General features: G+C 53.4%; 2 protein-coding genes across 4 annotated transcripts in view; one reads left to right on the top strand and one right to left on the bottom strand.

The window, feature by feature from the left end:
• MRTFA (myocardin related transcription factor A) overlaps positions 1 to 2,830 on the top strand; it is a 73,884-nt gene extending 71,054 nt beyond the window's left edge. For all 3 annotated transcript variants that reach the window (XM_084298350.1, XM_084298348.1, XM_084298349.1), the window contains one exon: positions 65 to 2,830. In XM_084298350.1, the coding sequence (XP_084154476.1) occupies positions 65 to 564 (500 nt within the window). In that variant the 3' untranslated portion in view covers positions 565 to 2,830. The remainder of the gene's footprint in view (positions 1 to 64) is intronic.
• Positions 2,457 to 24,275, bottom strand: SGSM3 (small G protein signaling modulator 3). Its single transcript, XM_084298375.1, has 22 exons — positions 24,204 to 24,275; positions 17,966 to 18,035; positions 17,316 to 17,401; positions 16,599 to 16,665; positions 15,662 to 15,870; positions 15,427 to 15,534; positions 14,963 to 15,106; positions 14,337 to 14,532; positions 14,021 to 14,166; positions 11,838 to 12,065; positions 11,127 to 11,181; positions 7,836 to 7,963; positions 7,570 to 7,725; positions 6,999 to 7,053; positions 6,685 to 6,734; positions 6,008 to 6,160; positions 5,846 to 5,916; positions 5,688 to 5,736; positions 5,306 to 5,391; positions 4,941 to 5,063; positions 4,177 to 4,237; positions 2,457 to 3,961 (listed from the first exon to the last, which is right to left on the bottom strand). Exons 2-22 carry the CDS (start codon positions 17,970 to 17,972, stop codon positions 3,878 to 3,880), a joined length of 2,262 nt encoding a protein of 753 aa, XP_084154501.1. The 5' UTR covers positions 17,973 to 18,035; positions 24,204 to 24,275; the 3' UTR covers positions 2,457 to 3,877.
• Positions 24,276 to 25,380: the final 1,105 nt, after the last annotated feature.

Genomic DNA, 25,380 nt, shown 5'->3' with positions numbered 1-25,380 from the left:
GGGCTCCCGCTGTCTGCGGCGGAGCTTCTCCTCACCCCGCTTCGCGCGTTTGCTCCCCGCACAGAGATTTCTGCCGACTTCAAGGAGCAGTCGTCCCCGGCTGGAAAAGAGCCCCCCGCGGCCCCCGCCTGCCCCTCGCCGCCCAGCAGCCACCAGGCCTCGGAGCTGCCGGGGCCGGGCTCCATGGGGCAGCCGGTGCCCGTGGGCCGGCTGGAGGACTTCCTAGAGAGCAGCACCGGCCTCCCGCTGCTGACGGCGGGCCACGACGGGCCGGAGCCCCTGTCCCTGATCGACGACCTCCACAGTGAGATGCTGAGCAGCTCGGCCATCCTGGACCACCCGCCTTCACCCATGGACACCTCGGAATTGCACTTTGCTCACGAGCCGGCCGGGGGCATAGCCCTGGATCTGGCTGAGGCTAATTTGGACAGCATGGACTGGCTGGAGCTGCCAGGGGGGTCCGTCATGAGCCTGGCTCCCCTCAGCACCGCGGCTCCCAGCCTCTTTTCCACAGACTTCCTTGATGGACATGACCTGCAGCTGCACTGGGATTCGTGCTTGTAACTCTGTGAGCAGAGACTGAAGGGAACGGGCGTGGGAGGGCACGGGCATGCAGGGGGAAGAGGCCAGTCAACCAAAAAAAAAAAAAAAAAAAGAAAAAACACACAAAAAAACACACAAAAAACACACACAAAAAAAGAAAACAACAAAAAAAAAAGAAAAAAAAAAAAAAAGAAAGGAGCTCCTAGTATTTGTACTCCTCCCCCAACAGTGTCCTTCCTGCACGAAGCAGGCCAGGGAGGCTGCAGCTCCGGGGCTGGCGGCCTCAGGCCAGCTCAGGTGAGGAGGGAGCCGGCAGGAGCCGTGTGCTGGGATGTTCCTGGGCACGACTTCCCTCGCTGCAGGATGTGGCAGGATTGGTCCCGAGCCCGTCCCAAAAGCAGCAGCACGCTCCTTGCAGGGACGGCAGCTCCAGGAGGCTGTCGGGGAGGGCCCGGTGTGCTGCAGGGCCGCGGGGAGCTGGGCAGAGCAGGCAGCTTTTCCCAACGTAGCCAAAGGAAACCAGGGTTTCCCAGCGGCCTGGTACTGTCCAAGCTGGTTTCCCAAATCCTGCTGAGCTTGGCAGAGGCCTGCCCGCTGCTTCACTTGCTTTGGGCTGCAGCAACGGTTCGGTTCTGTTTTTCTTTTTTTTTTTTTTTTTTTAAGGTGCTAAAATCCAGATCCTTGTGTGTTAACCCTGTCCTTCGCTGCCCCCAGACCTCTGGCTGTGCCTGGAGCCCACCCCTCAGCCCCAGCCGCCCCTGGGGAGCGTGCGGCGGGCACAGCTGGCAACGAGCAACATATCATTCGGGGCCACGTGCAATCTCTCTTCTGCCTTCAGCTGCGCTGTTCCTCCCTGCAGCAGGTGCCTCAAGCGTAAGGAGCTCCCCCCCAGCCCTCCAAAGGGGTGCCCGTGCCCCGAGGAAGGCTGGCAGGGCCCGCAGGCAAGGAAAGGGAAGAGGCGCTGCCCCACGGGGTGAGAAAGGAAGGGGCAGCTGCTCTCGGCTCCACTGCAGCAAATCCTCAGTGTTTCCCTGCAGGCCAGTGAGGTAAAAGGTAAAAAAAAAAAAAAAAAAAAAAGCAACCTCACTGCTCCCTGCGGGCTGCTGCCCTGCGCTCTTTGCAGCACAAGATTTTGGAGACTGGGCAAGGGCCGTGTTATAGCCTGTTCCCCCCACCCCGGCAGCTGCCCAGCCATGGGACCATGTGGGCACAGGAGGCAAGTGGTTTCTTACGAGGGAAGTAGGGTGGCGTGGTAGAAAGGGGGATAAGAACCCTCCCTCCAAGGTTTTAAAGGATAAGGGGGAAAAAAAAAATGAGGCTGCCTGTTTGTCGTACTCAGCAAAATCAGCTCCTTTTAGCCCGCAGTGAGCTCAAGGTTAGCCCTCCCCCCCCCAAAAAAAAAAAAAACAAAACAGCTGTGTGATTTCTTTTGTACAAGGAATTACCAAGTGGCAATTCGTAAATTCAAGTATCCAAGTGCAATTTGCTCCTGTAGGAGGGTGGGAGCACTCCACCTGCAGCCCCCCCCGCTCCTTGCTGGCAGAGGTGCCAGCGCCAGCGCCCGATTTCACCCTTCCCCTGGGTGGGCGGCGAAAGGAGGAGCTCCCGGGTGCTCCCCTTCGCCTTTACCTCCCCACCTCCGCTCGTGAAACCTGTAGGAGTTCGTTCAATTTGCCCAACGGACTTGAAATTGGCTGAGGAAACCCGCGACCCTGCCGGAGCCCCTCTGCACAAAGGGCTTCTACCAGGAGAGCACACGAAAACCTTGTGGCCAGGGGCAGGGGGAAGACAGTGTCTTGTCCCGAGAGTGATCTTTTCCCTGAGACATGCCCGGAGGAGGCTAGCCCGGTTCTCTGCTTTCTTACTATTATTTGTTTGAATAATAGTTCAATAGTTCTTTGTTGGAAGAGGTATTCCCCTGGAAGGACGTTTTTTGCACCCATTGGGAAAAGAAAGAAAGAAAGAAAGAAAAAAAAAAAAAAAAAAAAAGCCTGATGTTCTGCCTCTACCTTGAATGTAATCCTGAATCTTTCTGCTGTAACCACTACTTGTTTGTACCGTGTATTTGACTAGCACGCACTCCCCCTTCCACTATGCAGCGAACGGCGAGGGGTGGGCAGCACCGCCCGCGAGGGACGGCGCTGGGGCATGGGATCCAGAGCGAGTATTCAACTGGAAAAGGCGACGAGGTGACGGGGGAGAGAACGGATCTTTAAATTGAATTATTTTTTCAGTTACAAATATTTGAAGAAAAAAAAAAAATCCATTTTATTAAAAAAATTCCAAACAGCCACGGGCTCCGAGGCGTCTCTGCTGCGCTGCGCTGCTGGGAGGGCGCGGGGCCGCTCTGCCTCGCCCAGCTACGGGCTGCTCTTGGACAAACCCCTCCACCTGCAGGCACTGCTGCTGGCCACCAGCAGCCCTAGTCCCTTGGTTTTGAGTATTTCCCGTGTTTCAGGGGCTCAAGTTACTGAAGACTGAAGACTTCAGGAATTAAATCCATCCCCGGCCCTGTGCAAAAACAAAGGCTCAGCCCAGCACTCTCCCAAGATGCAGTTTTTATTTACAAACCCACGGAATAAAGGGCAGTAAGAATCTAGTGTCATCTCACGAGTAGTTTTGTGCTCACAGACAAGCGCTTTCAGTAGAAAGTCACAGACTCCATATCCAGAGCCACCACCACAAAGCAGCAATTCTCCCCTCCCGCCCTGGCCCTGCCGCCAACTGCGGGGCCAGGAGGACGAGTTAAGTCTCCCTGAGCCAGCTCCCACCTCAACCCCATCCTGAGCTACAACAGTGCCAAAATATACACACGGGCCTGGAGATAATTTACAGCTTTTTGGTTAACGGTAAAAATCAGCTAGAGACTAAAACAACAGCATGAAACACTCGGGGGTTTTAGGGGAGTGTTGGTTTTTGTCTCCCAGAGGAGACGTTCCGGCGGTAGCAGGCTGGTGCCCTCGGGCACCTTGTCAGCACCCCGCTGCCAGAGCAGTGGGACGAGGCCAACACCGATTCCCCTTCCCTGCCCCGGCCCCAGGTCAGGGGAACCCCTCCAAGTGCTTTGGGCTTCACCTCCCCTCTCCCCATTGGAGGCGAGCCCCTGGCTGGTCCGGAGCAGCGGCGCCGGCCCTGCTCCCACAGCCCCATTCCCCCCATTCCCATCTTCCAGAGCCCAAAGCCACCCCGCGAGGCCGTGGCCGCCCTGGGGTCTGCAGCTCTGGCAGCCCCCCGAGGGGGATTTTGTCACGGGTACAAGTGTGGGGAGGGGACGGGGTGGGGGAGAGGAGCGTGTGCCGTTGAGAAGGTTCCCCGGGCCGGGGCGGGGTGTGGGTCACCCGTCTATGTCCCAGCTGAAGAGATGGTGCTTCACCAGCATGTCCTGCACCCCTTCCTTCAGCGGCTTCTTCTCCTTCTCCTGCAGGGAGACAGAAAGCCGGGTCAGTGCGCCGCGCCCCGAAAAGTGAGGGGGAAGCATCCGCGGGTGAAACGCGGGCACAGCAGCCAGGCAGCTCCTGCACTGCCCACCTCCACGCAGCGGGGGGAGGCCTTGTGGAAAATGGCTCCATCTGAAGCCTCTGACCCTGCCCCGGGCCGTGAGAGGAAGGAGGGGAGGAGATGCTGCCCACTCACCTCCCTCTTTATGGGCAGCTCCCAGTCCTGAGACAGGCTGAAGGCGAATTTGCAGAGGACCCTGGAAGGGAAGGAGAGCACAGCCCGGTGCTCAGGCACACGCCCAGAGCACGCTCCCAGCCCGTGCCCGCCACTGCTGCCCCCGGGCACACAACTGCACCAGCCCACCCAAGAAAAACACCCAGCTGAAAGGGTGGGGATCATCTGCTGGCACTGACAGAGCAGCAGCAGCTCTCCACCTTCCCCTCTTTCCACCTCCTGCTTGGACTTCCCGTCCTGCCAGTCCCAGGCTGGAGGAGAAGCTCGAAAACGCGACTCAAGTGCAGCCCCTACAGAGCCTGACACAGCAGCGCAGCCCCGGGCTCTGCTGCACCACAGACACGAGTGGCTGAGGGAAGAGCCCACGGCCCAGGGCTCAGCTCCTGCTCCCCACAACCCCATTCCAGCTCAGAAGCAGCCCCTTGGTGCTGTGGTTGTGCTGAACGAGCTCTGCCCCAGGCTGTGAGGGAGCCAGTGCAGTGCAGAGGGGACGGGCAGCTGCTGCCTGCTTGTCACGACAGCTCCCCTGGAGCCAGGGCTTGCCCTTAAATCCGGCAGGCCCAGCGCATCCCATTAGGCTGTCTAGACGGTTGCTGCTGCCTCAGCACACGGAAAGAGATCTCGGCGCTGCTGCTGGCGGGAGAGGGTCCAAAAGCTGCCACGGTGAGGCCCAGCTGCCGCAGGGGAGGAGGAAATCCAGGCGAGGCCCGAGGGGCCAGACTCACCTCAGCTCACACTTGATCTGCACCCAGCCGGGACTGCGCAGGAAGGACCAGGGATGGAACCACTTCTCCACGGTCTGCAGGCTCGAGCACAGCACCTCCAGCCACAAATGTAGCACCTGCTCGCTGCGGCGAGGGGGTGGAGGCACGTTACTCGGCTGAAGCCATGGGAAGAAGCTCTGCCCCTTTGGGACAGGCTGTTCTCAGCCCCAGCCTTGACCCCAGCCCACAATCTTGTCCCCGTCGGGACCAGCACACCCCAACGACCCCAAGGCAGGCTGAAACAACCGCTGCTCGTGAGCCTGCTCTGCCCCATCCCAAGCTCCTCGCACCCCCGGCGCTGGGGGCGGCAGGCCCGGGTGACTCACTTGAGTCCCACACAGATGAGGGAACGAAGCTTCACGTCCATCTGTGCGTGTGCGGCGTCGTGCGTCATGTTCACAGCCTGAACTGCCTGGAGGGCAGGAAGATGTGGTTATGGTCTCCTCGCAGCTCAGCCTCAGCCGGGGCCGAGCTGAGATCCCGTGTCAGCAGCACAGCCGAACGCTGCCCTCCCCAGAGCCCCCCAGCCTCACCCAGTGCCACCCACCAGCATCACAGGGGCTGAGGCTGCCAGACAGTTCCCATTTGTGCCTCTCCCCAGTCGGGGAAGCTCAGGGAGACTCCCAAGCACCTCCCTGAAGGGCAGCGCCCTCCAGCAGCCCCCCCAGGAAACAGCCCTGTTACCGGCTGGGCTGGGGCAGCGCTCACCCGGTAAAGCAGCTCCTCTGGGGTGAGGACTTTGCCATCTTCATCGAGCCTGAAAAGATCACAGCACACAGCTACGAGGAGGCTGGGGCACCTCCCCAAGGTGGAGAGCAGCAGTTTGATGGGCACGCAGGAGCAGGGTGTGAATAACGGGGCCTTACCTGTACGTCTTGCAGAGCACCAGGCGAGAATACACGGAGTCAAAATCCCTTTCCACTTCCCTGCTCGCAGCCTAGGGAGGCAGAGGGACAGTCGGCACACGACCCTACACCGCCATACAGCCCCTTCGGCCCAGCCCCAGGAAGGGAAGGGAGCCGCCTCACCTCTTCGATGAACAGCCAGGGGTGGCAGGCGCCCCCCAGCAGCGACGGCTTCTTCAGTCCGTGCTCAAATATGGACTTGAGGGCTGGACACAGCGTGCCTCGCACCAGGTCCGTCACCCCTTCTGTCACCGAGTCGTCACCAGCAATGGAGTACTGAGGGGCACCAAGAGCCAGCTCAGTGCACTGGGACAGCACACGGAGGTGGTGTGCTCACCCACAGCTGCTCCACGCACGCCTCCTTCACTCCCAGCCCCCTCCCTCGGCCCTTTATGATCTTGTGTGAGGCGCCACGGTCAGTGCTGGCCCCCTGGGACTTGCTGGGCCACCAGTACTTCTGTGCCTAGCACTGCCCCACGAGGGGCACCTGCTCGAAACAGCTGGCATCTCACCAGGGGAACCAAGGCACTGCTCCCTCAGGCACAGCTGCTGGGGAAGAATCCACTGTGGTGACCAGAAAGCACCGGCAAGATCCACAGGGACAGCCTCAAAGGAGGAAGAGAGCACAGGCAGAGGGAAGCAGGCCAAAACCCTGCCCCAGCATCCTGCTGCGTGCCTGCCCTACGGCTGCTCAGCTTTCCCAGAGCCGGTCTCCAAGCACTGCGCTCAGCTCCCCGCAAATGCACTCAGTGAGGGCAATACAGGGCCCTTTTCAATTAGTATTGTTATTGTTTAATTACCTCTTTGCTTCTCTCATCCAGGATCTCCACAAATTTTGCAGGAAACCAACCTACGAAGGATGGACAAAAGAGGTGAGCCTAACAAACAGGGGAGATGAGAAACCAGTGGGGGCTGAGAATTAATCAGAGTTCATGGAGTCCAACCTCAGAGAAGGAAGCAAGCAGCCTGAAAAAATCACAAGAATTCAGGCAACTACAGGAGGGAGCCAATTACGGGATCCCGCCCACCAGCAGCGGAGATGATGTGCACCCAACCACCACCCTTTGCATCCCACCCTGCTCTCCCCCCCCATTTCAGCCTGCCCCGCTCTCACCTCTCAGTCCATTCAGCTCTCCCACCCAACAGTGCTCGTCCTTCTGGGAAATGATCTGAAAGACAGGGGGTGGGAAACAGCGGTTGAAGAGCATCAGACGACGACTCGCAAGCAGCAAGGAATGGAGGCAGGACACAGAACTCTCCCCCCACAGGTGAGGAGGGCTACAGCTGCCTGACTGTGTGTGCACCATGAGGAACTGCCTTGTCCTCTTTTGCCAATGCCTTCATCTCATGTGGTGCAGGGTTTTCAATGGCAAAAAGCTACTGCAAACATAATGTCATTCCTCTTTCCCCACTTCCAGATGGGGCGCCCACAGCTAAAAGGCAAATGGATGCTTTTACAGCCTTACCACAGCCTGGTGTGAGGCGTTGAACTGGCACCAAACCAAGCTTTGGCTCTGCTGTATGGCAGCCAGGAAAGGGCCTTTGTAGTTGTGTTGAGAAAGACCAACAGAACAATACTCACATCCTGCCTCATCCCAGAGCCACCCAGTGCTTCCCTCGGACCCCCAGCTACCCTGAGCGGATCTCCCAGACGGGCTGGGTGTGCCCCGTGCTGCCCCTCGCACCGTGATGATATCGTTCTTGCGGAAGCCCAGCTCGTCGTCGTCGTGGCGCTCGAAGTCCAGCAGGGCCTTGGCGCGGCGCCGGCGGTTGCGGGAGCAGGCCACGTAGTTCTCGTGGTCCCGCTGGTGGCTCTCCATGCTGTAGTCCGGGGTCAGGTCCTGGCACAAGGATGCAGAGCAAAGAGGATGAAGACCAGCAGGTGACTCCCAGCTCATCTCCCAGAGCTTACAGCGCCTGTTCTGCACGTGGCAGCCCCCGTCCCACTCACAATGCTGCAGTTCTTGGGATCCACGCACTGGAAGTGCCGGGCCACCTGCAGGATGGCCTCGCGGAGGTCAGCCACCAGCTCCGTCTGCTTGATGTTCTTGGCTTTCAGGGCCTCCAGGTCGTCGTCCCCTGGTGGAGCCCACACGGCCAGGGGGAAGGTGAGGAAAAGGAAACCAAGCGCGAGATATTTATTTCTTATTAGTGCCAGAAATCAAACAAGCCTGCCTGCATTAAGGCAGGAACCTACTGCCGATCTACTCACTAATGTAAGTAAGAATTATCAACAAGGCTGTCCCAATTTTTAAGGAGCTGCTATTTCCAACAAATACATGGGACTGGGAGGACGCTGTCTGGGATCTTTCTGGGCTACTCAGCGTGCCGAGCCGCTGCTGCACTGCCTGCACAGCACACAGGGGCAGCACCATGGTCAGACTCAGAACTAGGGACACTGCAAAAGTCTTCTGGAACTGAAATGCTCTTAAAACTGAAACAGCTTTTGTGCAAACTACTCCTAATTTTTGCACGGTGTACAGGGTGAGAGCATCTCCTTCACCGAGACCTGAAAAAGATGTGAAAACCAAGACAGGCCACTTTCCTGTGTCAGCCCAGAAGTGAGAGCCATGAGAGAGAAGCTTCCATCCTCCATCACCTCTGCCTCCCTAACAGCCAAAGTTCAAACATTTTGGTGTATACAGATGGTCGTAAGTACAAAATAAAAGTAACCCAACTTCCAACTTTTACTAATTCCCACATAAGCTGCCAAAAATCCTATTCATTTATGCAGAAAGACACCTACTGGTATTGATTATTTAGGCAATGAATGCGTCTGAATGCCTTAAAAATTGGGTACGTGATTAATCATTTGCTTCTTTTCCTAAGAAATATCACTTGTTTTAAATTCAACGTGTATTTTCCTAGATCTATTTTTGCGATGCGTACACGAAGAATAGCTCCTGCTTACTGAAAAGTGATTAATGGTGTCTTTTAATCCAAGTGATACTAATTAAAAAGTCCCAAACTTTAAGAACATAACTGGAAACACAACATTAGATTTAAAATGATTTTTATAATTCTTTTCCATTTGCTCTATTTAATAAGAGTCAGATTTAGACAGAGAGCATAAGAGAAAAACCGAACTTTGCTTCTGGACTAGAATAGGCGAACACACACTAACTCCAAGGCCAAATAATGAAAATTAACAAAACCTCCTCCTAAGGCAATGGGGTAGGACGTAAGAAGCCTCACTGCAGATTCAGAGAGAGAGGAAGATCGTAAATAGACGAGTGATCACGCAGACCGTGGGGGAGATTCCTGGAAAATTCACGCTGCTGAAACAGAATGTGACTAAAGAAGAAACTACAACCACAGCCACACTAGCCGTGGGCTGCCCTGGTTTACACAGATTGCTGACTCTTTGTTTCATCGTTTGGCCCCTTCTGGCCAAAATCCTGCACCCTGATGAATCCCACCCAGACACGAGCAGGAGAGCCAGGAAGAAAGTTCTGCACCCTCCCACCTCCAAACACACGAAACACAGAGGAAAGCGCCTGGGGTTTCCACCAGATTCACCTCGCTGCACCTGGGGGTGTTTCCAAAACAGGAAATGAGTGCGGGACCGGCCACGTGTGATGAGGCTCTATTTTGAGCTGCAAAGACCGAGCAGTTGTGCAGAGGAGGACGAGCCCTCCTGGGTCTCCTTGGGGCAACGACCAGCTAACAGGAAAAGGGCAACACGTACGGCCTTTCGTCGTTTCTTTTTTCTATTTCTTTGTTAGAGATCTGATCCAACCTCTTGCGGCTCAGCTACAGAAAGCCCTGGCTGACCTGATCTAGCATGAACACAAGAGGTCGGACTACCAACCTCCTCCAGGTCCCTTCCAAACAGCTCTCCAGTGATTGTACGACCCCTGTCCAAGTTACTTCTACATCTTCATTCTCTCTATGGAAGAAGAATTAGGTTCTGGATAAATTCTTACTCCCACCCAGAGCAAGACTAGGTGCCACTAGTGGTAAAACCACTATCACACACATTTTAAATAATGTTTTAGTTATTAAGAATAACATTAGGACAAAAGCATGACAGTCACTGTACATAAAAGCCACCATCAATCACCTCAGTGATCATCAATCATCTTCCACCACTGATACATTTTGACACTTGAACTTCAAATTTACCTTGTTGCCTGGGGATACTCACTATCACCTCCAAGGAAGGTGCTCAAACTTGGCCAAGAAGAGGCTGAGACACAAGAAAGATGCACGTGGCAGCTACGTTCCCTACAGATTCAGTGTGTACTGACCGTATGATAGCCTTACACAGAAGAGTCCAGGTTGCAGTAACAACCTTCCCAACCTTCCTTTCTTCACTTCTGCATGCTCAACCTTACAGCTTCACCAGTGCTGTACTATCGTTTTTCTATGCAATGCTGTGCGTGCGTGTAAGCAAAGCCTCTGACAAGATGTGAGCTTCCCAGAGACCATCAGAGAAGCTCTTCTCTGAAGAGACCAGTAAAACACAGCTTTAAGTTTATTCAGGCCATTTCAACCACAACTGGAACATTATCTAAACTTTGTAAACTCAGTACATTCTCCTTCCCCGGAAAAACAAATTTCTGTGGTGAGATGTAGCAATTTCAAGACAGCTAGCCAGTTGCACAGAAGGTGATGACAGTGAGGTTTACGATAGAGAAGGCTATTACAAAAGCCACAGAAGTTATTTTTGTATCTATGCAAAACCTATCCTGGCCATGTGCTTTCTGGACGTATGCTGGGCGAGCTCATAAGCAGTGAGAGTAAAGAATCAAAGACGTTTGTTCGTGACATCAAACTCTTGTAGCAGGTAAGAGGAAGAAGCATGAGGGATGTCTGCATTTTTAAATTTTGACTTAAAAAACTTGATGGATGACCCACTGGGCCATCCCGTCCTGTCTCAGATCTTCAGATATGATGCTCCTGAGCTCAGAGGAGCAGTATCAGGAGACTACAGCATACAGCCCATGGACTGCACGTGGTCTGCCAGAAGATGTGTTAGGGCATTGGGCAGTGCAAGGAGGACGTTGCATAGGGCTGAGCTGCAGCCCACTATCAGTCACCACTTCAGGACTTACCAGCTGATCTGAAACTCACTTTCTGAGCTCGGACCAAAGCGAGTGAATAGAAAACTACACTTCTTCCCCCTCATCCTTCATTTCTAGCTCTCTCCTCTTCTCAGAGTTTCCCTGTCACTCAGCACCCTCCCTCTTAGGTTGCCAGATCCATCCACACCACAGGGCAGGCACAGGACTGTCCTTACCGAACAGCAGAGAGGTAATGCCAGATTTCCTGCGCTGAGTCCTGCGCCGCACAATCTACACGGGAGAGAGAAAAGAGAAAAAGAAGAAAAGTGCACACATTACAGCAGATTTAGTACAGGAAAAGGAAGCAACCCTCCACAACGGTCAGGTCTGAGCAAGGGGTCTTGACAGCAACTGCTGGAAGGGGCAGACAAGTGACCCAGCAATTTTAGACAGTTGTTCCAGTTCCAGCTGCAGTGAATCAGCTCTCCTGCTTGACCTGCTCCATGCGCAACAAGTTATTTATAGCCCAATTATTACAAAAGCATAATTGAAGTTCGAGAACCAACTGTGATTCAACTGAATGATTTTAGTTTTAATTCTACCTGTTGCCAGCAGCAGTTCTACACGTAATTGTGTTTAGATTTCTAAGTGGATGCCCATTACGTTTCAGAACTGCATGATTGTCTGCCGATAAGCACACAGAGGAGCATCCAGAATATATCTTCCACACAGGCTTGACAAACGGGAGCTACTACATCTGCAGCTGCAGACTGCAGTCTGAGGTTAAACACAGATGAATTTCTTTTTCAGCTTCTCAAAGGCTGCTGCTGTTTTCTGACTCTCCCTTCCAGAGTTATTTCAGCATATCGGTTTCTCACTAATGCCTTAATCCCACTCTTATTGTATTTCGTGTGCTCGGGTTAATTCCCAGTGATCTGGGCACTCACTTTGGACAAATTGTTGACAGCGGTGCTGGAGTTGAGCAGCTGCCCTTGGTCGGCAATGAGGTAGGCCAGGTGTTTGCGACGCTGGGTCTCCACCGCCACGTCCGTCAGCGAGCCCGCCACACGCATGGCCTCCCGCAGCAGCACGTCGGCGTCCTCGATCTGGCTGGGGATGTCCGACAGCGTGTTGAAGATCGAGGCAGAGTTCTCGGACTGGATCAGCTCATCCTCCTGCAATGATGCCATCATTTTACCACACGGAACAGTAAGCACACGACAGCTCTGCTCTTGGTGCTGCTGGATGCGATTTGACGCTCAGCTCACAGCCTGGGCACTACTCTACTTGTCCTGGTTTCAGTTAGCACAGAATTAATTTTCTTCCTAGTAGCTGGTGGAATGCTGTGTTTTGGCTTAGAATGAGAAGAGTGCTGATAACACCCCGATGCTTTAATTGTTGCAGAGCAGTGCTTATACTAAGCCAAGGACATCTCAGCCTTTGCTCTGTCCTGCCAACGGGCAGGCTGGGGGGTGCAGTAAGAGCTGGGAGGGGACAGACCCAGGACAGGTGACCCAAACTAGCCAAAGGGGTATTCCATACCATCTGACGTCATGCTAAACAATATATAGGGGTGGCTAGCCGGGGGGAGGGGGCCGGACTGCTCGGGGTTAGGCTGGGCATCGGTCAGTGGGTGGTGAGCAATTGCATTGTGCATCACTTGTTTGTACATACTATTATTACTTTCGTATTATCCCCATTGTATCATCATTATTATTCTTGTTATTATTATTTTTGTTATTTTTTTTCCTGTCTTATTAAACTGTCTTTATCTCAACTCACGGGCTTCACTTTCCATTTCTCTCCCCCGTCCCAGAGAGGGAGGGGGAAGGGTGAGCGAACGGCTGCGTGGTGTTTAGCTGCCGGTCGGGTTAAACCACGACAGTCTTTTTGGCGCCCAACGTGGGGCTTCTTCAGCACGACCCACCTCCTCCTCTGATGATATCCCAAAGTATTTGCCTTCTGGCCAGTCCATGATCACTTCCAATATTCCTGGGCGACTGGGGTTTCCTATTCGAGCCCGCTGAGTAATCAGTGCAACCCACTTGCTCCATGTAGCATCAGTTGCATGATGCGTAGAGGGGACCCTTCCCTTGAACATCCAGCCTAGTACCGGTAATCGGGGTGCTAGGAGGAGCTGCGCTTCAGTACCGACCACCTCCGAAGCAGATCGAACTCCTTCATATGCTGCCAATATCTCAACCTTTCGGGCCCCACGTTGGGCGCCAAAAAGACTGTCGTGGTTTAACCCGACCGGCAGCTAAACACCACGCAGCCGTTCGCTCACCCTTCCCCCTCCCTCTCTGGGACGGGGGAGAGAAATGGAAAGTGAAGCCCGTGAGTTGAGATAAAGACAGTTTAATAAGACAGGAAAAAAAATAACAAAAATAATAATAACAAGAATAATAATGATGATACAATGGGGATAATACGAAAGTAATAATAGTATGTACAAACAAGTGATGCACAATGCAATTGCTCACCACCCACTGACCGATGCCCAGCCTAACCCCGAGCAGTCCGGCCCCCTCCCCCCGGCTAGCCACCCCTATATATTGTTTAGCATGACGTCAGATGGTATGGAATACCCCTTTGGCTAGTTTGGGTCACCTGTCCTGGGTCTGTCCCCTCCCAGCTCTTACTGCACCCCCCAGCCTGCCCGTTGGCAGGACAGAGCAAAGGCTGAGATGTCCTTGGCTTAGTATAAGCACTGCTCTGCAACAATTAAAGCATCGGGGTGTTATCAGCACTCTTCTCATTCTAAGCCAAAACACAGCATTCCACCAGCTACTAGGAAGAAAATTAATTCTGTGCTAACTGAAACCAGGACACTACTGCACTGAGCTCTGCTCCCCAAACTCTATTTAACATCCACCATTGAAATGAAGTCAAATCAATCAAATAGAAGCTACTCCACCAGAAGCAGGCACAGCAGGGATCTTCCTGGGGTCAAGGAAAGGGAAACTACTCAGTCTCACACGCTGTGTAGCACCTGCTGTGCTCTACTTTCCCCTTACTCACCTTCGCCCTTCACACATTTTCCCAGACCACACAGAAGAAGTGGATACAAAACCTTGCCCCTAAAATTTGCCATTAAGCACTGAAAGAAGGAAGTGGGGGCAGCAGTTACCTTCATGCTGAGCATGCCCAGCGTGAGCTGGAACAGCACCAGGGAGCCCTGGTAGAAGAAGAGGTCCCAAATGCGCAGCAGCAGCTTGATGTGGACGACGCTAGCGAAAGAGGTGAGGAACCAGTGCAAGGTGATGAGGGACAGCTCTGTGAGTAGAGACACAGACAGGAATCACGACAGGGGAACTCAGCCAACCTTTGGGGATGGACTCCCCCAAGCACTGCCCTCCCAGCTCTTGTTCTCCCTTTGTGAAAGGAGCACAGCGATCTCTGCCTGCACAGCACCCTGGCCAGAAAAGCTACGGGCACATTTTTACCGATGTCGTGCTCCTGGAGCAGCTTGTCCAGGCGGGGCAGGTACTGCACGATGAGCTGCCGCAGGACGCGCTGGTCTGTCTGCACCCCCATCAGGGTGGTGCTGAAGTAGGAGGCAGGGACCAGCTCTTCAATGATAGCGCACATCATCCAGAAGGCATCTTCCTCTTCCAGAAAGAGCAGCAGGGAGGCAGCCACCTGGGATTTGAAGGAAGAAAGCCTGCGTGCCAAGCCTGCAGAGGAGAGGAACTCTTCTCCCCTCCTCACACAGACCTGTGCCTAGGTGACCAGCACCTTCTTTTCTCTCTACTGTCACCAGCACCTTCTTTTCTCTCTACTGTCTCTCCTGCAGTCTCTCCCATGGAAGGGATTTCTCCTCAGAGAGAGGAAGCCTGTCTGTCCCTCCCCCACAGACAGATCGAATTATTCCACCCCTTTGGACACACGGTGTTGCTCTGCTCCACCTCTCCTAGGAGGAAGTGTTCCATGCAGAATGAATTTCCCTTCAACTAGTCTGGAGGCCGCAGTGTCTGGCAGCATTGCCTCAAATCCAAAAATTGCCTCAAGTCCAGCACAGCTGCCACAGACAGAGTGACCCCACTGCAAAACCACCAGGAAAGCAACTCACCATGCCGGTGCCTTGGCAATAGCCAATCTCCGGGTAGAGCCAGGCAAGCCCCCGTAGGATCCTGCGTAGCCGTGGCACCCCGATGCTGTTCATGTTGGAGAAGCAGGCGTTGCTGGGCATCGTGCGGAGCAAGTCCTTCTCAATCTGCCAGACAGCCACGAACGAGGAAATGGTCAGCTGGCAGCACCCGACAGCCTTCTGCTCTCTGTACTTACCCGTGGCTCCTTGCCTCAGGGAACTCTGCTTCCCTCCACAATTCTCAAGTCCTTAAGGACTGAGGAAGGCCCTGTCCAAGCACCTGGGGCCAGTTTAATGGCCTTATAACACATGCAAAAAAAAAGCCAGACAGCGACTTGGTGGCTCCTAAGAAATATTTGTCTGCACTCAGCCCCCCCCAGCTTCAGAGCAGGCATGCTGGTGGGGAGATTTCTCCTGCCCAGCCAGCACTAGGCAGTCTCTCTCACCTGTTTTGCAGCAATGGTCTCGTCGTTAGAGCTGTTTTTCACGATATCCCGATACGACATCTCGGAATTCCTCTTCTTCTGCAAGGCCCCAGAAAGGCGCATCCACAGCTGAACAGGGAGAGGAGGAGCCACTGAGAGCCATAACCTGGCACCCCCTCAACCAAAAGAAAGCGGTCTCGTTTCTCTGCCTCTTACTCCGGGCAGGGGGTTGTGCCCAGCCAGGCAGCGCTCTCACCTGTGGCCTCATGCTGTGCGGGATGCCGGCCAGCACCAGCGAGCGCAGCTTGTCTGAACGCGGCAGGGTGACCTCGATTTTGTCCCAGGTGAGGTCGCCCACGTCGTGGTTGTGCGTGAACTCCAGGTGAGCCTGCCACTTGAGCCTCTGCTGCGGCTCCTCTGTCAGCGGGAGCCCCAGGAGCTTGCTGGAGTTGGTCTCAGCACCGTCTGAGAGCAAGGGAAGGGAGAGACACGGAGACGGGTGAGGAGCAGCACATCCATCTGAAGAAAGCACATCAAAACATTCGTGTCTTCCAGCCAGAGCACGGGAAGGCAGAGCTTGGTTTCTAACTTTCTTCTCCACGTAGCAATTTTTTGGTTGTAAGCAAAAGGCACCGAAGCCTCTGTTCACTCCTGATTTACAGCAGAGCATGGCAGGAATGAAACAAGACCCTGGCAGCAGTCATCCTGCTGGGTTTTGTGAGGATCTGTAAATCAAGCTGACAAAAGCAGAGCGAGCCTCGGCGGCGACAAGCAGAAAGCCATATGCTCATGCAAGTAATGAGGCACAAAATGTTAACTTCGGGGAGAGCTAATCACCAAAAAGATCTTTAATAAGAACACTGGCAAATTCACGATGAGAGGGCACCTTAATCTCGGGCCATCTCTCCAAAATATACTTCAGTGCCAGCACAGGTTTGACGTAAGGCATCCTTCATCCTAACACAGATCCCAGCAAAGCAATCCAAACCTTTCTGCTGGCTTCAGAACGTACAAATCCATCAAACGTTCTGTCTGAGGGAAACTGCTCTCTCTCAGGTCATTGCTTCGAGAGGATCCTCTACAGCTCAAGGTGCCTCAGGGCATGGTGCAAACAAGCTCTGCCCTCACGCTGCACGGCCTGAGAGCTGGAAATGTCCCCATTTCCAAATGGGGAGGGATGGGGCTGGCTTTACCTTCCTTATCAACTCGGAAACCGAATTCGTCATACTTGAACTCGGGCTGCTCGATGGCCTCTTCTTTCTGGGGGCGTGAGGAAGGAGAACAGACACTTTCACCACTGCACAGCCCAGCAGGTACCAGCAGATATCGCCCCGTCCCACCGCACCGAGCCCTCTGAGCCACTGCGCTCCTCGCCCAGAGGTTAAAATCCTACAGGTGCCTCCATTCCCTACAAGCCCACCCACTCGTCCCGTGCCCTAGCAGAGCTCCCAGATCAGCTTTAACCTGCCTCTCTGGGCGCAGCTGCCTTCGGCAAACCCCGCGGGCAGGTTGCAGAGCTCCAGGGCTGCCTCCTTCCTTCCTGCTCTGCCCACCTGGCGGCAAGCCCTGAGGCGAGCCCTTCCTGCCCTGTGCAAGCCGCCCAGAGCAGCCTGATGGTGACAGAGGCTCCCTCCGAGTGTCAACATTTTCACAGTGGAGCAAGAGTTGCCACACAGCAGGGCAATAACTCGCCCAAGTTTCTTGAGGCCCTGCAAGATCCTCTTGCGAGAGCCACAGCCACGAGACAAATGAAGGTCGAGTGGCAAACAAGTGTCTGCAACCACACCACTGGTGGAGCAGTGCCTCCCTCCCTCCTTTCCCATACGGTGTTTGGAGACCCCAAAAGCCACCAGAGTCCCCTTATTTCTGCACAGAACCAGAGCATTTACCCTCCCTGTCCCGTGCCGTACCTGTGTGTATTTTGCCAGGATCTCCTGCGGCCAAATGCTGGGGGTGAGCGCTGAGAAGGGACCCCCAGCAGAGGGAGTGTGGTGGCCTAAACAGAGAGAGCAACACGCAGCAGTGAGAACCCCGAAGGACTCCCTGTGGACACGCACACTCTGCCAGCCAGGCACCAAAATGGGAAATCAGAGCCCTCAGCAGGATGCTCATCTGCTCCCCTTGCTGATGAAGGCCTGGGAGGCTGCTGCCTTCCCTCTGGAGGTTGCCAGCGCGTGTGTAGAAAGCTGCAGCAACCCACGTGCACCTGCTGTGGTCTTGTGTGCTCCAGGTGAGCCCCTTCCCAGCCTCAGGTGGCGTCCCACCGAGCAGCTCGGCTTCCCTTGGCATGGGGGAAGACAAATTGCATTTCATTCTCCTCCTTCCTCTGTATTCAATGGCTGAAGCAGCCTCAGCACAGGGCAAAAGGAGGAATTGAGCTCTCCCTGAGCAAAAAGGCAGCTGTGTCACAAGGAGCAGGGCACTTGCTCTCCCTCTGTTTTACACAGAGAAGTATGTTAATGAAAAGGACATCTACAGGAACCCGTAACTTTGCTCTGCTAAGCTGTAGATGAAGAAAGAAAACACAATCAAATAAGAAGGTCCATTTTTGTCTGCTCACCTGACATCGTGCTAGGTAAGGCTGCGTGGCAGAGGCTGCCCACTGGTCTCAGAGGTGATAGGTCACTATCCTGTTACAAACAGAAAAAAAAAGAATTGATTATGAGGGCATCTTATCAATACATATCTGAGAGCACAGCGAGGGACAGTCAGACCCTTCACGCACAGATTCTCCACAGGAGAATTAAAATCCCTCAGTATTTAAGCTCCCCACAGGAAAATTAACCTTCAAAAAGCGGAATTCCCTCTTCATTTCACACCTATCAGCTAGAAAGAGTACGGCATCATCTACCAAATTCTGTGGGACACCACCGGCATTGCTGATTGAAAGTATGCCAAAAATCAAGCCAAATTCCATCACAGTGAGTCCTGTATTTAATTACGGATGCTAAAACAACACCGGATCATTCTCTGAATTCACCAGCCATGGAGAAGGGACTGGAATGGTGACGAGGGTTTGAGGGGTGTCTTTAGACTCAGGAAGTCTGAAACAGGTTTTAGGAGCATCAGCACAAAACAGGAGCGATGTGTGTTAGGCTGTGGCATAAACTCTTGAAGGGCACTAGGAAAATCTCTGACAAGGCCTTCCTGTGATCAACTAGCCCAGAATGTGGAGAACATGCCAGGGAGAACCCCCTGCAATGAGCCAGGCTCCTCTGAAATGCATCAGGTAACAGAGTTCATGATGAACCAGCACACAGCCTCCTTACCTTCCTGGCACCAGTTCACGGCAGATTCAGACAAGGGGTTTCCAGTACAGCAACAGAATAGTTTGGTGGTCAGAAACGGGTATTTTGGGCTTCAGGATAATTCGCATAGCTCTGTGTGTGTGGGAGATGGCGAGAGCCACCTCCAGCAAGCAGAGAAAGTCGGGATATATCAGCCACTTGAGCTTAAAAGAGTTCTTAGGAAAGAACTTGGGAAAAAGGAATGTTTGCACACCTCGGATGGATTTTCCAGCTTCCCCTTTGCAGTACAGCTGCTCCTGGCTGCAAACCACTGCAAGGTTACACTGCTGCTCCTGCCTCTGCATCTCAGCAAGCAGCTGCAGCCTAGAAGAGCCTCGCTCCAGCGCTCAGATAAGCAGCTAGGAAGGCATCTGGGAACGCAAAAGATAAGGCTCCTTCCTCCCAGAGTGAAACAGTTCTCGGCAGGAGACAGGCCGGCATGGCTGAACAGACACTGTGATCTGACACCAACTTAGAGCAAAAAGGAGGAAAAAAAAACAAGTCCAGCTTTTGTTTCTGAGGTTATGTTGTCCACACAGTGACCAGCTGCTTACCTCTGAGTTCTGTGAACTCTCCCCTGTCCTTCTGTCACCCCAGTGGCCCCACTTGCTCTCTTAGCACCAAGTTTGCCCCCAGTAAGACACCACAAGGACTAGGAGACTGGACTCCAGGTCCCAGGGCAGGTGCAGCGCTGGGGAACACCTCCCCCTGCCCACGTCACGCAGCCCGGCCTCCGCCTTGGCAGCAACAGCTCCTCTGCTGGCCTTCCTCCCCTGGTATCAGGGCGCTGAACAAGGTGGGCAGGTTTTTCCTGCCTCTGGTTCCTAGGGAAACCTTCCCGAAAGCCTTGCCTCCAGGAACTTTTCGGTAGGATCCTTATTCTGGAACAAAAACTCCTTCCCAGGGATGTTCTTCCTCTGATGATTTTAGCCAAACAGAAATAAAATCCGGCAGAAAAGCAGCACTGAAGAGTTTGACAAAGCACTGCTTTTGTATGCTGCAGACCCTACAACTAACAGCCATGCAGGGGGCAACCAGCAACCACCACCAGAAGGAGAACAACCACAATTCTTGCCAGACTTTCATCCACTGTCAGGGAAGCATCGCACACAATCACTTCCTCTGCCACTAAGCACGGGAAAAAGCTCGACTTCCCACTGAACACGAAGCAATGCTCTGCACGCAGCCAATCCCCCTGCCAGCTGCTTTCCACTGCTCTCTACATTCTTCCTGTGTTTCAAAAAAAAGATAAAAAAGTTTTCGGAAAGACAAGTGATTGCAAAGCCACAGTACGCAACACAAGGCCACACGCTTTGTTGCAGTCCTAGAAGCTCAGCTTTTAAACCTCAAGGAGATTGCATCCAGTTTGCCATCCAGACTGTGTGTCCCTCTCTTAGAAATCAGAGAAGAAGCCTGCCCTGGATCAGGCAGTTCATTTCTGCCCCCTCACACTCAGAAATGTTTTGTTTTCCGAGTTAAAATCCTGACTTGCAACAGGCAAGGGGAGCAGGAACCCAGTAACCCCGAACCCGGTAATTCCCCTTTGCCTTCCCTTCCCCCAGAGCCTTCCCCTTCGGGCCAGGTAGAGGCACATCCCGGAGCTGCAAATGCCATTAGTTCCTCGAGTCAATATTTGCTCTGTGCGTACGCAGGCAGAAGGAAACTCCAGCTTCACAACTACCTACGTAAGCGATGAAGCACAGACAAGAAGCAGGCACCTCCTGCCCTTGTGTCCCAACCCTGGCTTTTTAGCCCTGGAAATCAGGTGTCTGTCCTTACACAGCACACGCTGGGCACCTGCTAAGCATGAACTGCACCGCAGTGGAGAATTCGGTTTGCCCAGACCCTCGGGATCACAAGAGGAGGAGTTCCCCTTTCCTGGCATTCCCATTATTTGCGTGGGGAGAGGATATGCAATGGGAGCACAGAGCGCTCCTCCCATCTCACATGAGGAGGTTCTGCCAGACCAAGCTCTGGAACAATAGCTGAGGGCTGTTTGTTTGTTTTTTCAAGTCTGCATTGAATAGGGATGGAAAAAAAAAAAAGGGCCAGGACACAAACTACACAGAGGTATCTGCTCCCACCTCTCTCGCTGCACGGTGAAACTCTCCTCACTTCAAACGTGGTGGGATGAAACCTGTGGGTGCCAGAGGGTGGGTTTGTGAGAGCCCATGTCTTCAGGGAAGGCTGCAAAGGTGGCTTCACATCAAATACTGCTACACAAACACAATCCAGAGGCTTCTGGTTAGCAGCTAAGTGGACCCCAAACACCTTTCCGTGATGCAATTTATTGATGTGTAATAAAAGGATGCTTTCATCCAAATAAGCACGGTATAGCACCAGGGCACTTCTGCAGAACTCCACAAAAACTCATTTTCCTCCCAACCTTTCCAAAAGATGTTTCTAACCCCTGGTCTGTGAACTTCGGCAAGCCTGCAAACCGTTTCTAAGAGGTCTGTGAAAGGTGATGGGGTTACAGCAACTGTCCAGCTTCATTTGCTCTACAGAAGTTTGAAAGCAAGCACTTGTTAAGAGACTTGAGGCTCTACAAACCAAAGAAATGCTGAAAGACATCACTGACAGCTATTCATATGTTTTTCTATAATCATCCAAGGCTCTCCACTGCATCTAGAGCCAGCCCCACGAGCTCCCAGGTGGAAGTTTGATTCCCAGGCTGCTCTCATCCTACTGCTCCCAGTGGCAGAGGAACAGCCTGAGGAATGACTCTGCCTCGGTACAGCCTCTGACGGATCTGCAGAGCTTTAGTTGCCAGGGCTTGTCATTCCCACGCAGGAAAGGCTAGATCCAGGTCACTTCCCCTGTCACTGTGCCGCTCGTGCACAAACAGTCTCAGCAAAAGAACCTCAGCCTCACCTAGCAGGTCTCACTTCATTTAGCTCCAAAAAAACGGCTTTTCAAGGAAAATATCTCCCACAGCACTCAAGATTTATCCCCTCCGGGGCTCTGTCTTTCCAGAACTCAACTTTCTGAAGAGGCTAAACACTCAAAACACCTGCCAGGGCTCCAGGACTTGCTTGCAAAGCTCCCATCTAACACCTCGCGTTAGACTACTCGGATCTTGCTCCTGCAGAAGCGCATATACGTGGGTAACTGAGAGGAAAAACAAAAGCAAACTGCGTGACAATCATTAGCATTTGTAACAAAACAAGGCAAAAATAACCACATTTCCCATTTCTGGGGATCAGGAAGAATTCTTGCCCAGAACAAAAGGGCTGTTGGGTTATGGACATTTTCTCTCATCTCTGAATCATCAGGTGTTACCCAGCCAAGAAACTGCACTGACTGGGCAGTGACAACAGTTCTCATCATACAAATGACCAAATGCTATCTTTTTCTCTCCTATCTCATAAAACAAATACATTTCTTCTTCCCCTAAGGCACTTTTTTTAAAGCCAGAACCAGAATTGCTGTTACCAGTATCACTTGTTGCAATCCTGTGTAAAAACAGCTGAGAGTTCCTCAGAGCCAAAACAAACGTGGCAAGACAACATCCTCCTCCTCCTCCTCCTCCTCCTCCCTCCCTGGAGCCAGCAGCAGGACAGCAGACAAGCACGGTGAGACACAAACACCTCTCCCCAGTCACCCTGCGCGAGCTCTGCGTGTCTCAGGATTTGACTGTCTGATGAAAGGTGGCAAGGAAAGAAGTTCAAACGAGTCCTTGTGCTGCTGAGGATACAACGCTGAAATGCCAACACCTCTCCAGCTCTCGAGGGACATTTGGGACACTGCATTCATCGCATGCAGTGAAACTCTCCATCCACCTCATCACACCTGACAACTACAGAGTCCCTAAGATCCTATCGATTCAAGTCTGCATAGGATCAGGGTCACCGACGTGATGCAGATCACCAACCAGCAGCGGTGATCACCAGCTACAGGAGCTGTAGGGCCACATGCCCCAGCACATCCTTACCTTTGATAAAGTTGCAAGGACTTCTTTTCCCCCACAAGCTTTCTTCCCTTCTCGTGTTTTGGTAAGAAGCCTCCAGTTAACAGCCAGGACAATGGGCACCAAGCACCCCAATTATTTCCAAAACAGCTGCAATGTCAAATGCAGTACCACTCAGGGCCAAACTCCCTGATTTCTTGGTCACAGCAGCCTGACAAACACCGAGCATGGCAGGCAACTTGGCATCACGCAGACCGATTCATTAAGAATGCGACTGAGGCCCGCAGCTCATTTCATGCAGATCACTGATCCAGCAGTCCCTACGATTACCAAGCCACCTCACATAAGAGGCATTCATTTACAGAAGTGAAGTATTTTGAGTATAGGCTATCTTTAAGATCTTCAAGGTCTTCTGGAACACTGAGATTTGCAAAAGATGCCCTCTCACAGGAAAGCAAGCAACAGATTAACAGCACGGCAATGAAGGCGTACCAAAATGGCACTAGTGGAGACCCCAAAGCTGGGGGATGGCTGCAGTCCTGGCAGCTGTGCTGTGTTTCCCTCACTCACTGGCTGATGTTACTCATCGCCCCCTTACCAGCTCCCTCCTCTCCGCTGCCGCTCACGTATTTCCTTCAGCCTCCTTTGGAGGGAGGGTTGCTACGAATGACATCTCCCTGAGATTACGAAGACCTGTTGTCAAAATATTACCCTAAACAGGAAGAGAAGAAGGTAGCACCTGGCATTTTGGCCTTTTAAATACGGCATTAACACACCCTTATATTAAGGGGACACAACCCATCCCCACTCGACCTCTTTAAGCACAGAGGTGCTTAAAAGGTGCCTCTCCTCACGCCCTCCCCTCCTTTTTACTTCGTGAACTCTCTGGGGTAGAACCCAACCTTCCTTTCCGCAGAGGGAAAACCACACACACACACACACTGTGTGCATCCGGAAAGCCGTAAGGAAATAAATCTTCGCTCCAGCGGCTTTTCCCCCCCAGCACTCCGGAGCAGCTGGAAAGCTCCTCAGGTAGCCCAGCCAGCAGCCCTGCCGCGGCACGGCAGCGCCCTGCTCCTTCTGCTGGGGGTTTTTGGGCTCTAGCCTCCTGCTACCGGCCACCTGATGCACACCTCACCTGCAGCAAGCTGTGGCCTCGCTCTCCCGTGCATTGAAGCCGACGGAGCCTCCATTTCCTCGCGGCACTTTTACTACTTTATCCCGACCGCTCCCCCCCCCTCCTCCCTCCAAGAGCATCGCATTGAGCCATGCCTGAGGCATCGTGAATCATCGTGAGTGAGGATGCTGTGCCGTCACGGACAAACCAAAAATAAATAAATAACAAAAACCACAAAGAGCATCGCTGAAAGCCACCTGTCCGGCAGAGAAGCGCCTGCTCGGACACGGAGCCCTCTCGGAAAGCCGGGGGGCAGGAGGCAGGCACAGCGGGGAATGGTCCCCCCCCGACCCCACCACCCCGAGGGAAGGGAAAGGACGGGAAGGGAAGGGGAAAAGAAGGCGAAGGGAAGCCCCAGAGGCTGAGGGGCGGCCGGCCGAGCCCCCCGGATCGGGTCAGGACCCCCCATCCCGCCCCGGCTCACCTGCTCCCGTCAGCGGCGGCGGCGCCCCCCCGCCTCGCCGCCCGCCCGTCCCCCCACTGCGGGCGCCCGGCCCCGCGGCGGCCCCACACGCCGCTCCGGGAGGCGCTGCGCGCATGCGCGGCATCCGGGCGGCGGCATGGGGCACGCCGGGGGTTGTAGGCGGCGGCGCCGCTGCTTTCCTCAGCGCCTCTGTCGGCGATAGGGGCTGCCGGGAGGTGTGTCGCGATAAACCAAGCGCTTCCGAAGCGCTTTCTGGCGGCACTGGGGGAAATAAAGGACGTGAGGTCCCACACCCGGCTCCTCCCGGGGGCTGGAAGCCTTGAGGAGGAGTCCTACCTCACGGCGCCTCACCTCACGTTCAGTAACCCCAACCGTCACAGAACACACACCTGCCCCTTCCCAGCACAGGGATTTATTTCCACATAATGAGATCCATTACCTGGTCCTTTTTTTTTTTTTTTTTTTTTTTTTTTAAACCCCACACAGGAAAGGACCGAAAAACAGGAGGATTTCTGTTTTCCCTCGAGCTTGGTTGAAGTCACCCTTCCCAAGCAGCTGGCTAATTAAATTTTAATAGGACAAACAGGCAAAATATGTTAAACAACATTAGCACTTACAAACATTTACACCTTAGCCTCGAGGCAAGGTAAAGGCAGAGCAAGCTCGATGAGGGGTGATCACAGCCTGATGCTTCCCCACTTCTCTGACTAAACACAGACAAGGCTCTTTAAAACATGGTATCGTATTTTGAAACCCTCTTTCAATTCCCACATCTCCTTTTCTTTCTTTATCAAACAAAACGCACTTGTAGTAGAGAATGGCTTACATGTGCCAGGGTCCACCTTACATTCACTATTGAGCACTTAGAGCCAAGGACCTGGAAAACTAAATCACAGCGGGTGTTCCTAACCTACACCTGTAAATATGACTATCAGAGGGTATAAAGCCACAAGTACAGTATTAAAACAGCCGGAGAGCACTGAAGGACCACCCTGTAGATGCAGCCAAGAAGTTGCATGTCCTCTCCCTTTCATTATTCCTCATATTTTTACCTATCAGCTCCCCAAACTGCAGTACTCTGAAAGCAAGTGCAGCCTTCTATCATCTTTTGAATTACCTGTGGACAAAGTTTAAGAGGAGATGAATAAAATGGAAATGTGGGAATGGGAATAGTAGC

Source organism: Netta rufina, assembly GCF_964035555.1.
Source record: "Netta rufina genome assembly, chromosome: 1".
In the NCBI taxonomy this organism is placed as follows: Eukaryota; Metazoa; Chordata; class Aves; order Anseriformes; family Anatidae; genus Netta; species Netta rufina.
This window is presented reverse-complemented; position numbering and strand designations above follow the sequence as displayed.

What these genes read in the sequence shown, in the direction of transcription:
- SGSM3 (XM_084298375.1), bottom strand. An exon ending in GCTCCAGGAGCACGACATCG is followed by an intron (nt 14,167 to 14,336) that starts GTAAAAATGTGC and finishes CTCTACTCACAG; the next exon opens with AGCTGTCCCTCATCACCTTG. An exon ending in GTGCTCTGCAAGACGTACAG is followed by an intron (nt 5,737 to 5,845) that starts GTAAGGCCCCGT and finishes TGATCTTTTCAG; the next exon opens with GCTCGATGAAGATGGCAAAG.